General features: G+C 43.1%; 1 protein-coding gene across 1 annotated transcript in view; it reads left to right on the top strand.

Annotated features, from left to right (window-relative positions):
* Positions 1–12,651, top strand: part of PRSS57 (serine protease 57) — a 247,421-nt gene that overhangs the window by 174,741 nt on the left and 60,029 nt on the right. Inside the window, exons 3-4 of the mRNA XM_073543371.1 lie at positions 9,291–9,435; positions 9,525–9,785. Coding sequence (XP_073399472.1) covers positions 9,291–9,435; positions 9,525–9,785 — 406 coding nt within the window. The remainder of the gene's footprint in view (positions 1–9,290; positions 9,436–9,524; positions 9,786–12,651) is intronic.

The raw sequence follows: 12,651 nt of genomic DNA, 5'->3' as shown, positions 1-12,651 counted from the left end.
CAAACTGGACAACTACTTTTGGGGTCCAATTTCTCCTGTTACCATTGTGAAAATAAAAAATTGCGGGCTAAAATATCATTTTTTGAGGAAAATTTTTTTTTTTTTATTTTCACGGTTCTGCGTTATAAACTTCTGTGAAGCACTTGGGGGTTCAAAGTGCTCACCACACATCTATATAAGTTCCGTGGGTGGTCTAGTTTCCAAAATGGGGTCACTTGTGGGGGGTTTCCACTGTTTAGGTACATCAGGGGCTCTGCAAACGTAACATGACGCCCGCAGACCATTCCATTAAGTCGGTATTTCAAAACGTCACTACTTCCCTTCCGAGCCCCGACGTGTGCCCAAACAGTGGTCCCTCCCCACATATTGTGTACCAGCGTACTCAGGACAAACTGGACAACAACTTTTGGGGTCAAATTTCTCCTGTTACTATTGTGAAAATAAAAAATAGCGGGCTAAAAAAATCATTTTTTGAGGAAAAAAAAATATTTTTATTTTCACAGCTCTGCGTTATACACTTCTGTAAAGCACCTGGGGGATCAAAGTCCTCACTATGCATCTAGATAACTTCCTTAGGGGGTCTAGTTTCCAAAATGGGGTGATATGTGGGGGAGCTACAAAGTGTAGGCAGACAGGGCCTCTCCAAACACGACATGGTGTCTGCTAACGATTGGAGCTAATTTTCCATTCAAAAAGTCAAATGGCGCTCCTTCCCTTCTGAGCCCTGCCGTGCGCCCAAACAGTGGTTCCCCCCCACATATGGGGTGCCAGCGTACTCAGGACAAACTGAACAGCAACTTTAGGGGTCCAATTTATCCTGTTACCCTTGTGAAAATAAAAAATAGCGGGCTAAAAAATAATTTTTGAGGAAAAAAAATTATTTTTTATTTTCATGGCTCTGCGTTTATAAACTTCTGTGAAGCACTTGGGGGTTCAAAGTGCTCACTACACATCTAGATAAGCTCATTGGGGGGTCTAGTTTCCAAAATGGGGTCACTTGTGGGGGGTTTCTACTGTTTAGGCACATCAGGGGCACTGCAAACGCAACATGATGCCCGCAGAACATCCCATCAGTCTGCATTCCAAAATCGCGCTCCTTCCCTTCTGAGCTCTCCCATGCGCCCAAACAGTGGTTTCCCCTGACATATGGGGTATCGATGTACTCAGGTCAAATTACACAACAACTTTTGTGGTCCAATTTCTCCTATTAGCCTTGTGAAAATAAAAAATAGCGGGCTAAATAATCATTTTTGAGGAGAAAAAATTATTTTTTTATTTTCACTGCTCTGTGTCATAAACTTCTGTGAAGCACTTGGAGGTTCAAAGTCCTCACCACACATCTAGATAAGTTCCTTGGGTGGTCTAGTTTCCAAAATGGGGTCACTTGTGGGGGAGCTCCAATGTTTAGGCACACAGGGGCTCTCCAAACACGACATGGTGTCCACTAACGATTGGAGCTAATTTTCCATTCAAAAAGTCAAATGGTGCTCCTTCCCTTCGGGACCCTGCCGTGTGCCCAAACAGTGGTTTATGACCACATATGAGGTATCTGTGCACTCAGGAGAAATTGCCCAACAAATTTTAGGATCCATTTTATCCCACTGCCCATGTGAAAATGAAAAAACTGAGGCTAAAATAAAATTTTTGTGAAAAAAAAGTCCTTTTTTGTTTTTTTACGGATTAATTTGTGAAACACCTGGCAGTTCAAAGTGCTCACTATGCATCTAAATAAGTTCCTTGGAGGGTCTAGTTTCCAAAATGGGGTCACTTGTGGGGGAGCTCCAATGTTTAGGTGCACAGGGACTCTCCAAACGCGACATGGCAACCCCTAAATATTCCAGCATATTTTCCATTCAAAAAGTCAAATGGCGCTCCTTCCCTTCTGAGCCCTGCCGTGCGCCCAAACAGTGGTTTATGACCACATATGAGGTATCGGTGTACTCAGGAGAAATTGCCCAACAAATTTTAGGATCCATTTTATCCTGTTGCCCATGTGAAAAATGAAAAAATTGATGCTAAAAGAAAATTTTTATTGGAAAAATTAAAATGTTCATTTTTTCCTTCCACATTGCTTTAGTTGCTGTGAAGCACCTGAAGGGTTAATAATCTTCTTGAATGTAGTTTTGAGTAGCTTGAGGGGTGCAGTTTTTAGAATGGTGTCAGTTTTGGGTATTTTCTGCCATATAGACCCCTCAAAGTGACTTCAAATGTGAGGTGGTCCCTAAAAAAAATGGTTTTGTAAATTTTGTTGTAAAAATGAGAAATCGCTGGTCAACTTTTAACCCTTATAACTTCCCAACAAAAAAAATTTTTGTTTCCAAAATTGTGCTGATGTAAAGTAGACATGTGGGAAATGTTATTTATTAACTATTTTGTGTCGCATAACTCTCTGGTTTAACGGATTAAAAATTCAAAATGTGAAAATTGCGAAATTTTCAAAATTTTCGCCAAATTTCTGTTTTTTTCACAAATAAATGCAAACATTATTGACCTAAGTTTACCACTAACATGAAGCCAAATATGTCACGAAAAAACAGTCTCAGAATCGCTAGGATCCGTTGAAGCGTTCCTGAGTTATTACCTCATAAAGGGACACTGGTCAATATTGCCAAAAATGGCCAGGTCATTAAGGTCAAAATAGGCTGGGTCATGAAGGGGTTAAATGAAGATAATAATGCCAAAGAATTTGTGTTTGCAATAATTTTCAGGAAGAAACTGAGTATTATCTGACAAAATTGCAGGAGTGTCAATACTTTTGGCCACAACTGTACCCTTATGTATAGCAGTAAAATTTTTCACTGCTTCTGAATAACCATGGTTGTTATTGTTAATATTGGTGACATGTTCAGCTATTCTTTTCTTAAGTTTTCTCGTAGTGTATTCTATATAATAGATATTACATATTCGACATCTATCCAGTGAACCACGTGATTTTATTTGCAGTTACTAAGATCTTTACTGTGATATGTAACATTACATTTAGAAGAAAATGTGACTTTTATTATCTGCAAAGGGGCAGACATTACATCTGCTCCCACCTCAACTGTAGAGCCCCTTAATTGACAACCATGTGATGCATAATTAGGCTTGGTGACAACATGTTGCCCAAAGTACAACCTCTCCTGGCCACACACCTACAACCACCTTGGATAATAATGCGCAGTGTTTTGTCTTGCTTGACAATAGTTCTATATTTTTAACCCCTTCGCGACACAGCCTGTTTTTCACCTTTCTGACCCAGCCATTTTTTACAATTCTGACTACTGTCCCTTTATGAGGTAATAACTCTGGAACGCTTCAATGGATCCCGGTGATTCTGACACTGTTTTCTCGAGACTTATTGTACTTTATGATAGCAGCAAAATTTATTCGATATGACTTACGTTTATTTGTGAAAAAAACGGAAATTTGGCAAAAATTTTGAAAATTTAGCAATTTTTCAAACTTTAATTTTTATGCCCTTAAATCAGTGAGTCATATCACGCAACATAGTTAAAAAATAACATTTCCCACATGTCCACTGCACATCAGCTCATTTTTGGAACCAAATTTTTTTTGTTAGGAAGTTATAAGGGTTAAAATTTGACCAGCGATTTCTCATTTTTGTCAACAATATTTATGTGGCGCCCCTGACGCTCAGTCACCACAGAGGTACTGCACCTTCTCCTAAGGTGTAGTGCCCCACCATCCGGGTAAGTTGGTAGCTCCTTTCCACACGCCAACACCTGCATCCCACACACAGGATAGTTCAGCACTGATCACATTGCGGCTCATGCTTAGAGGGTAGCAGAGCACCTCTGGTGATTCCTTGCTTCATAACACGAGATGCGCTGGGAGGTGGGTGGAGTTGAGATTCATATAAAAGAATGGGAAAGTTTAGAATTGGAGTTCAGTCCCTGAGAGGGGTCGGTCCCTTAGGGGGGCCATCTGACAGAAGGTCAGTCTGGGGTGAGTCCCAGAGGAGCGAGAAGGACCGTGAGTCTGGAGAGCCTGAGGACGGGTCTGAGGAGAGAAGGAGTGCTGCAGCTGTCACAGTGACCTGAGCCAGCTGGCACGGGAAATAGAAGAGAAGGAGAAGGTAGAACTGCAACCTAAGCTTTCATAAGAGAGAGAAGGAACAGCACGGAATGAAGGAGAAGGAGAACAGAGAGGAGGAGTGGGTTGGATAGGAACCATGCCTATATGTTCTCAGCGCAAGGCCGGGGCCCGGTCCCCGAGATTGTATGGACACTTATGGTTCTGCAGCAGACACCGGTGGAGTAGTTGGCTGTAAATGCACTACTCCCATCCAAGACTTGGGACACAACAGCAAACTGATAGAGAGCCCGGATCCAGGAGCATCCCCGAGCAGGCTACAGCTGTCTGTCATACAAGTAGAGTTGTTAGGAACATCTGACAGGAGGAACCACGGTACTGGAGTTCTTCACACTAAAAGGCGCAATGGAGGAGTCGTTCAGGAAAGGCACATGTTGGCGGTGCGTTGGAGAGGAGAGCCCTGACTTGCCTGGGAGGTTGATCGAGTCTCTGCCCCGGAGGACACGGCGCGGCGGCGGGCACCAGTGTGTGCCACGAACTGTGAGTAAGGCTTTGGGACTGCAGGCTCTGGTGTCCTCCATTTATTCGTCGCTAGCACCTTCAGCGCTGCTTCATCTGGGTACCAGCGTCCACACCGTCCTGCACCTATCCTCATCCATAGCACCTACACTTCCCTGGGACTACAGCTCCACCTGTGGGGAGCTACACCATCTTTGCTGCATCACACCATCAGTCCCAGTGGATCTGCAAGCAGCGTTGGCTTAACATCTTACTTGCCAAACACCACGGATGGCGTCACAAACTTTCCATATAACCTACATTACAAACATCATCCGCCATTGATATTGGGTGCCCAGGGCCACGGACCGGGTCACCGCTGCTGTGACACATCTCCCCCTGACACCGGCCCGGTACCGAGTACCCCACAGCCCTGGGAGGGCGACCCATTTACATCTAGATAAGTTCCTTGGGGGGGTCTAGTTTCCAAAATAGTGTCACTTGTGCGGGGTTTCCTCTGTTTAGGTGCATCAGGGGCTCTCCAAATGATACATGGTGTCCAATCTCAGTTCCAGACAATGTTGCATTGAAAAATTCAAATGACGCTCCTTCCCTTCTGAGCTCTGCCATGTGCCCAAACAGTGAATTACCTGCACATATGAGGTATCAGCATACTCAGGACAAATTGCACAACAATTTGGGTCCAATTTCTCCTGTTACCCTTGGTAAAATAAAAATATTTGGATCTGAAGTAAATTCTTTGTGAAAAAAGTTAAATGTTCATTTTTTAAACATTCCAAAAATTCCTGTTAAGCACCTGAAGGGTTAATAAACTTCTTGAATGTGGTTTTGAGCACCTTGAGGGGTGCAGTTTTTAGAATGGTGTCACTTTTGGATATTTCTGTCATATTGACTCCTCATATTGACTTCAAATGTGAGGTGGTCTCAAAAAAAATGGTGTTGTAAAAATGAGAAATCGCTGTTTAAATTTTAACCCTTATAACTTCCTAACAAAAAAAAAATTTGGTTCCAAAATTGTGCTGATGTAAAGTAAACATGTGAGAAATGTTACTTAAGTTTTTTGTGTGACATACAGTGGGGCAAAAAAGTATTTAGTCAGTCAGCAATAGTGCAAGTTCCACCACTTAAAAAGATGAGAGGCGTCTGTAATTTACATCATAGGTAGACCTCAACTATGGGAGACAAACTGAGAAAAAAAAATCCAGAAAATCACATTGTCTGGTTTTTTTTCCTTTTATTTGCATATTATGGTGGAAAATAAGTATTTGGTCAGAAACAAAATTTCATCTCAATACTTTGTGATATATCCTTTGTTGGCAATGACAGAGGTCAAACGTTTTCTGTAAGTCTTCACAAGGTTGCCACACACTGTTGTTGGTATGTTGGCCCATTCCTCCATGCAGATCTCCTCTAGAGCAGTGATGTTTTTGGCTTTTCGCTTGGCAACACGGATTTTCAACTCCCTCCAAAGGTTTTCTATAGGGTTGAGATCTGGAGACTGGCTAGGCCACTCCAGGACCTTGAAATGCTTCTTACGAAGCCACTCCTTCGTTGCCCTGGCGGTGTGCTTTGGATCATTGTCATGTTGAAAGACCCAGCCACGTTTCATATTCAATGCCCTTGCTGATGGAAGGAGGTTTGCACTCAAAATCTCACGATACATGGCCCCATTCATTCTTTCATGTACCCGGATCAGTTGTCCTGGCCCCTTTGCAGAGAAACAGCCCCAAAGCATGATGTTTCCACCACCATGCTTTACAGTAGGTATGGTGTTTGATGGATGCAACTCAGTATTCTTTTTCCTCCAAACACGACAAGTTGTGTTTCTACCAAACAGTTCCAGTTTGGTTTCATCAGACCATAGGACATTCTCCCAAAACTCCTCTGGATCATCCAAATGCTCTCTAGCAAACTTCAGAGGGGCCCGGACATGTACAGGCTTAAGCAGTGGGACACGTCTGGCACTGCAGGATCTGAGTCCATGGTGGCGTAGTGTGTTACTTATGGTAGGCCTTGTTACATTGGTCCCAGCTCTCTGCAGTTCATTCACTAGGTCCCCCCGCGTGGTTCTGGGATTTTTGCTCACCGTTCTTGTGATCATTCTGACCCCACGGGGTGGGATTTTGCGTGGAGCACCAGATCGAGGGAGATTATCAGTGGTCTTGTATGTCTTCCATTTTCTAATTATTGCTCCCACAGTTGATTTCTTCACTCCAAACTGGTTGGCTATTGCAGATTCAGTCTTCCCAGCCTGGTGCAGGGCTACAATTTTGTTTCTGGTTTCTTTGACAGCTCTTTGGTCTTCACCATAGTGGAGTTTGGAGGCAGACTGTTTGAGGGTGTGCACAGGTGTCTTTTTATACTGATAACAAGTTTAAACAGGTGCCATTACTACAGGTAATGAGTGGAGGAAAGAGGAGACTCTTAAAGAAGAAGTTACAGGTCTGTGAGAGCCAGAAATCTTGATTGCTTGTTTCTGACCAAATACTTATTTTCCACCATAATATGCAAATAAAAGGAAAAAAAAACAGACAATGTGATTTTTCTGGATTTTTTTTTCTCAGTTTGTCTCCCATAGTTGAGGTCTACCTATGATGTAAATTACAGACGCCTCTCATCTTTTTAAGTGGTGGAACTTGCACTATTGCTGACTGACTAAATACTTTTTTGCCCCACTGTATCTCTGTGATTTAAGGGCATGAAAATTCAAAGTTGGAAAATTGTGAAATTTTGTAAAATTTTCACCAAATTTCTGTTTTTTTCACAAATAAACGCAAGTCATATCAAAGACATTTTACCACTATCATGAAGTACAATATGTCACGAGAAAACAGTGTCAGAATCACTGGGATCCATGGAAGCGTTCCAGAGTTATTACCTCATAAAGGGACAGTGGCCACAATTGTAAAAATTGTCCCAGTCATTAACATGCAACCCACCCTCGGGGGTCAAGGGGTTAACAGTGCATTGATGCCCAGTGCCTTAGGTAAGTCTTCTGTGCATATCAGTATGAGCTGAATGGGAGTAATGGATCCTGGAAGGCCAAAGATCCTCAGATTGTTTCTCTGGGACCTATTTTCCAGGTCTTCAACTTTATCAATCAGTTGGTGAGTTAGTTTATTGTTTTTTTGAAGATCTGTACAGGCTCCCTCCAGTTTGTCCTCCAACATCAAATAAGACTCAGGAAGTACATAGCCATAAAATTAATAGCCTTTTTTAAAGTACAGTAACAAAACCATTTAAAATACATAAAAGGAGATATATGTCCAATATGCTTACACAAGGTACGTATGCAAATATAGATATACATGTGTACATATAGTGCTTATACAACGCGTTTCGCGTTAGCTTCATCTTTAACCCCCTAAGATGAAGCTAATACGAAACACGCGTCGGGGAGCCTTACTTCACAAGGTTGTATGCTTTCCTTTTGTTGTACTCTGCAGTCTATACTTTCCAGTCCTATTTTCTATGGAAGTAGTGGTGACTTGACTGGTATGGGTCTTTTTGTGACTGCACTATGGTGCTTGATATGATATGCTACATTAGCCATATAGGGATTGCCCTTTGGTCACATCTCCATTGGTAATTCTGACCCTTATATTATTTATTAGCCCTATGTAGAAATTGATTTGTATGTATTTTTGTGGTTACTATATGCCATATTTATATATTATGGGCACTTGCTCATCTTATAATTGCTGAGGTCACGCATATCATTTTGTGAATTCCTCTTCTCAGGTCATTCTGAGATTTTTTATAATCAGTATTCACTGTTTGCACTTTATTATTACATTCAGGGCTGACCCTGCAGAGTATATATTAGGCACATATACATTTTTGCTTAACAGATATTTGTCTGGATACTGTGTTTATATGCCTCATTACTATATGGGCATTTCTTATGCTTGTTTACAAGTGTCTTTTCATGTTTTGTATAAGCACTATATGTACACATGTATTTCTATATTTGCATTCGTACCTTGTGTAAGCATATTGGACATATATCTCCTTTTATGTATTTTAAATGGTTTTGTTACTATACTTTAATAAAGGCTATTAATTTTATTGCTATGCTCTTCCTGAGTCTTATTTGATGTTTTAGTTGATTGGAAGTGCTATTTATTTAGGCCCAATACCTTGGATATATCCCTTTAAAAGCAGATGCAAACTGAAGGGACCCCTTTCATCATTATAGAGTTCATCTGGGTTTCATTATAATGAAATATAATTTTGTGTATTCCATTTTTAGAATTAAATAAAAAGTGCATCATGCAGAACTTTATCTTGTGCTCTAACACCTAACACATAGAAGTCATAGAAATCAATGGGTCTCTCTCTGCACCTGTTTCCATCAGTATGAGACTAATCCATTTTGGCCATTCATTCTGTTAGGCCGTGTGTGCAATGTGAGAAACTCGTGCTTCAATACCCAGCACTGCCACCACTCGGGACTGGAGTGTGTGGCTGCATTTTTTCCTATGCAGCCGAGCACGCCGGGTATTGATGTGAGAGACTCGCGAAAGTTTGACCCCGGCTTTAGTCTGTTGTTAGAAATGGAAGATACAAAAGGAATGCCAAAATGTAAGGCTGAAAGTATCGAAGGGTAACAATACCAATTCATTGTGATCTAACATGATGCATGGCAAGTCTGGGTCTTTTGGCCATCAAAGGACACTAAAATGGGGTCACATTATTTCAACATGAATGAGTCGTAATTCTGTTTTGTTTTGTAGACCCGTGGATATAATACGCGTGGTACTTGGTGCTCATGATCTGCGTAACCCAGACAGATTTGTGCAGGTACTGAACATCCAGGAATCCTTCACACATCCTGAATACAACCCCACAACGTTTCTGAATGATATTAATCTTCTAAAGGTGGGACCTCGCTTTCTAACACATGGTTTGCTTACTTGTGCATTTTTATTTTTCTTGCCCTAAAAAAAATTACATTTCAATCTTTACAGTTAAACAGATCTGCTAATATAACTCCCTCTGTGAGAAATATCGGTCTTCCTCTCAACAACTCGGATGTGAGCCCTGGTTGTCCTTGCTCTGTGGCTGGCTGGGGACAAGTTACTGATTTTGGAGCCTTGCCTAGAGCTCTGATGGAAACAGATGTAAATGTGATCAGTCGTACAGTTTGTAATCAGTTGTGGAATCAGAACTTCGCTGATAGTGTGGTGTGTGCTGCAAGTCGTGGACCACAAAGGAAAGGCTTTTGCTCGGTAAGAGTACTTCCTTCACTAATATCACTCACAGTTTGTCAGTTTCCGGGCCCCTACAGACAAGCATATGACAAATCAGCCAGAAAACTAAGACAATCTTTTTCTAATTTCCATGTGATTATGATTTGTGTGCTATTTGTGTGTCCTTTGTTTTATATCCGTGTCACTGTGACGTCCATGTTAGATCCGTTTTCATACATCTACGCTAAAAAAGGTACGTGATCAAATAAAGTTTCCTAGGTTCACAATAGAAATGTATTCGTAAAAATCAGATGCTACTTGGATGTTCCGTGTGAGATATGATTATTTTACAAGTCCTGATTCCAGTGATGTGTCATTGGTGTTTTATGCTGCATTTTTGATAAAATCACATTTTTCTTTGCTGCAAATCTAGCATTTTTCTGAATGCTGATCTCTGTTTAACACCACCACAGCACAGCTTTCCCTGTACATTGTACATTGGTAGAAAACTGTTAATCAGTGGTGTAGGTGGGGATACACATAAGGCCAGCGTCACATTACCGTAGAATGCAGGCAAGTGCTATGCGAGAAAACATCGTTTTGCTCAAGAATATTGCTGTATTTCGCACCATCCATCTTCCCCTCGACTAAGACCATATTCTCTGACCTCACTGCCTTGGTGTTCTTGGGGTGATGACTCTGTGTTAGTTTGGTGCCAGACACAGAGTTTGCCTTACTGGGCAAAAAGTTACATTTTGGTCTCATTTTACCTCTTCACCTTCCTCCATACAATGGGGGAGTCATCCATATATCTTTTGGCAAACTCAAAATGAGCCTTACAAATTTTGTATGTAAGTAAAGGCTTTTTTTCTGTCCACTGTTCCAAAAAAGGCCACCTCTATGGAGTGTATGGCTTATTGTGATCATAAGGACAGATACTCCAATCTCTGCTTGGGATCTCAGCAGCCCCATCAGGGCTACTTTTGGTTTCTGTGCTGCCTCTCTGATTAATGCATTCCTTGCGATCCTTTCTTGGCAGGTTTGTTGTGGTACCGTCAGAGCTGCCACCAGGAATCTCAGGGCCCTATACTGGCAACATTTTTGGGTTCCTTTGAAACACCACCCAGGCTCCACCCCAGCTCTACCTCCACCTCTCGAACCTTCCACAGTCCCACTGCCCACTTTTGGAAAAAGTCCACTTCTGCACCACATCCTCTCCAATCACCATCATTAGCAGATCCCATTGAACATCATATCACATACATAGCAATCAGATTTTGCTTTGGTCAAAAGATTTTTTAAGCCGCCATTACAAGGTAAAATTTTTTGGCCAGGCCCTACTCTACTCTAACCTATTAAACAGTTCTTAAAATATCCAATACTATTTTTAAGTATATTTTTTATATATTTTTCCTTAAGGGAATGTGTCACATACCGTATTTTTCAGATTATAAGATACACTTTTTTCCTTAAAAATTTGGATGAATCTGCTGTGGATGTGGAGTGGGGAAGTGGCAGCGGCGGAGCAGTGAGTCACAGGAGACAGGAGCTCCCACCTGTGCCTGCTGTTAAAGACAAATGAATATTCACTGCTCTCCACGCCCGTAATCCTTCCCACCTCTTTTAACTGAAGTCGCCACCAAGAGATGTGAGGGACTATGGGTGTGGTGATCATTCAATATTCATTTGTCTTTAACAGCAGGCACACTATTAGATGCAGCCGCCGCCTTCCTGCAGTGGCTGGGCAATTACATGTGCTTGTTACCTGTACAAAAGACACCTGTTGTCACGCCCGTGCCTTGGCTGAATGGTGCGAGCCGGGGGTTGTGGCCCCACTTTGCCACAGACCAGACTACCCTGGAAGGGGCGTGACTGCGACAGCTACCTTGGTCTTCACTGGAGCCTCTGATGGTGAGGTCAGGCTTGTGCGGCAGATAGCTGTCGGGTGCCACTCCAGGGTGGTGTCTGGCTGTGGCTGCTGATCCCACTTGGAGACAAGTCACTTGGACAGATGTGACTGACAGGTAGACTGAGACACAGGGCTAGAAGGTACGACAGATACAGGGCAAGGAGGCGTGGCTTGGAGACACTGGGCAAACAGGCGTGGCTTGGAGACACTGCTTTAGGCGGGCACGGCTTGAGACATAGGACAGGCGGACACGGATTGAGACACAGGACAGGCGGGCACGGCTTGAGACACAGGACAGGCGGGCACAGCTTGAGACACAGGACAGGCGGGCACGGATTGAGACACAGGACAGGCGGGCACGGCTTGAGACACAGGACAGGCGGGCACGGCTTGAGACACAGGACAGGCGGGCACGGCTTGAGACACAGGACAGGCGGGCATGGCTTGAGAAGGAACAGGTAGGGACCTGTTCACACAGCAGGTGCAGGTATGGATGCAGGCAGGCAGGAGTGGAATATGAAGGAACAGGTTTGGACCTGTTCACACAGGAGGTGCAGGTATGGATGCAGGCAGGCATGGAATATGAAGGAACAGGTCTGGTCCTGTTCACACAGGAAGTGCAGGTATGGATGCAGGCAGGCAGGCGTGGAATATGAAGGAACAGGTTTGGACCTGTTCACACAGGAGGTGCAGGTATGGATGCAGGCAGGCAAGAGTGAAATAAGAAGGAACAGGTTTGGACCTGTTCACACAGGGGGTGCAGGTGAAGGCAGAAGTGCAGAGAGAAGCTGCAGAAAGAGGTTCTGCAGTGGCAGCAGGAGTGGAGAAAAGCTGAATCACAAGGTCTGTGGAGAGAAGCTACAGCAAGAGGTACTGCAGCGGCAGAAGGAGCCATGCAGGCAGAGCGGCTAAGGAGCCGGGCAGACAGAGTGGCTAGAGAGCCGGGCAGACAGAGCGGCTAGAGAGCCGAGCAGACAGAGCGGCTAGAGAGCCAAG

This window comes from Dendrobates tinctorius, unplaced genomic scaffold (genome assembly GCF_039654945.1).
Source record: "Dendrobates tinctorius isolate UK_male_01 unplaced genomic scaffold, ASM3965494v1 ptg000132l, whole genome shotgun sequence".
Taxonomy (NCBI): domain Eukaryota; kingdom Metazoa; phylum Chordata; class Amphibia; order Anura; family Dendrobatidae; genus Dendrobates; species Dendrobates tinctorius.
The sequence above is the reverse complement of the archived record's forward strand: the minus strand, read 5'-3'. Positions and strand labels throughout refer to the sequence as shown.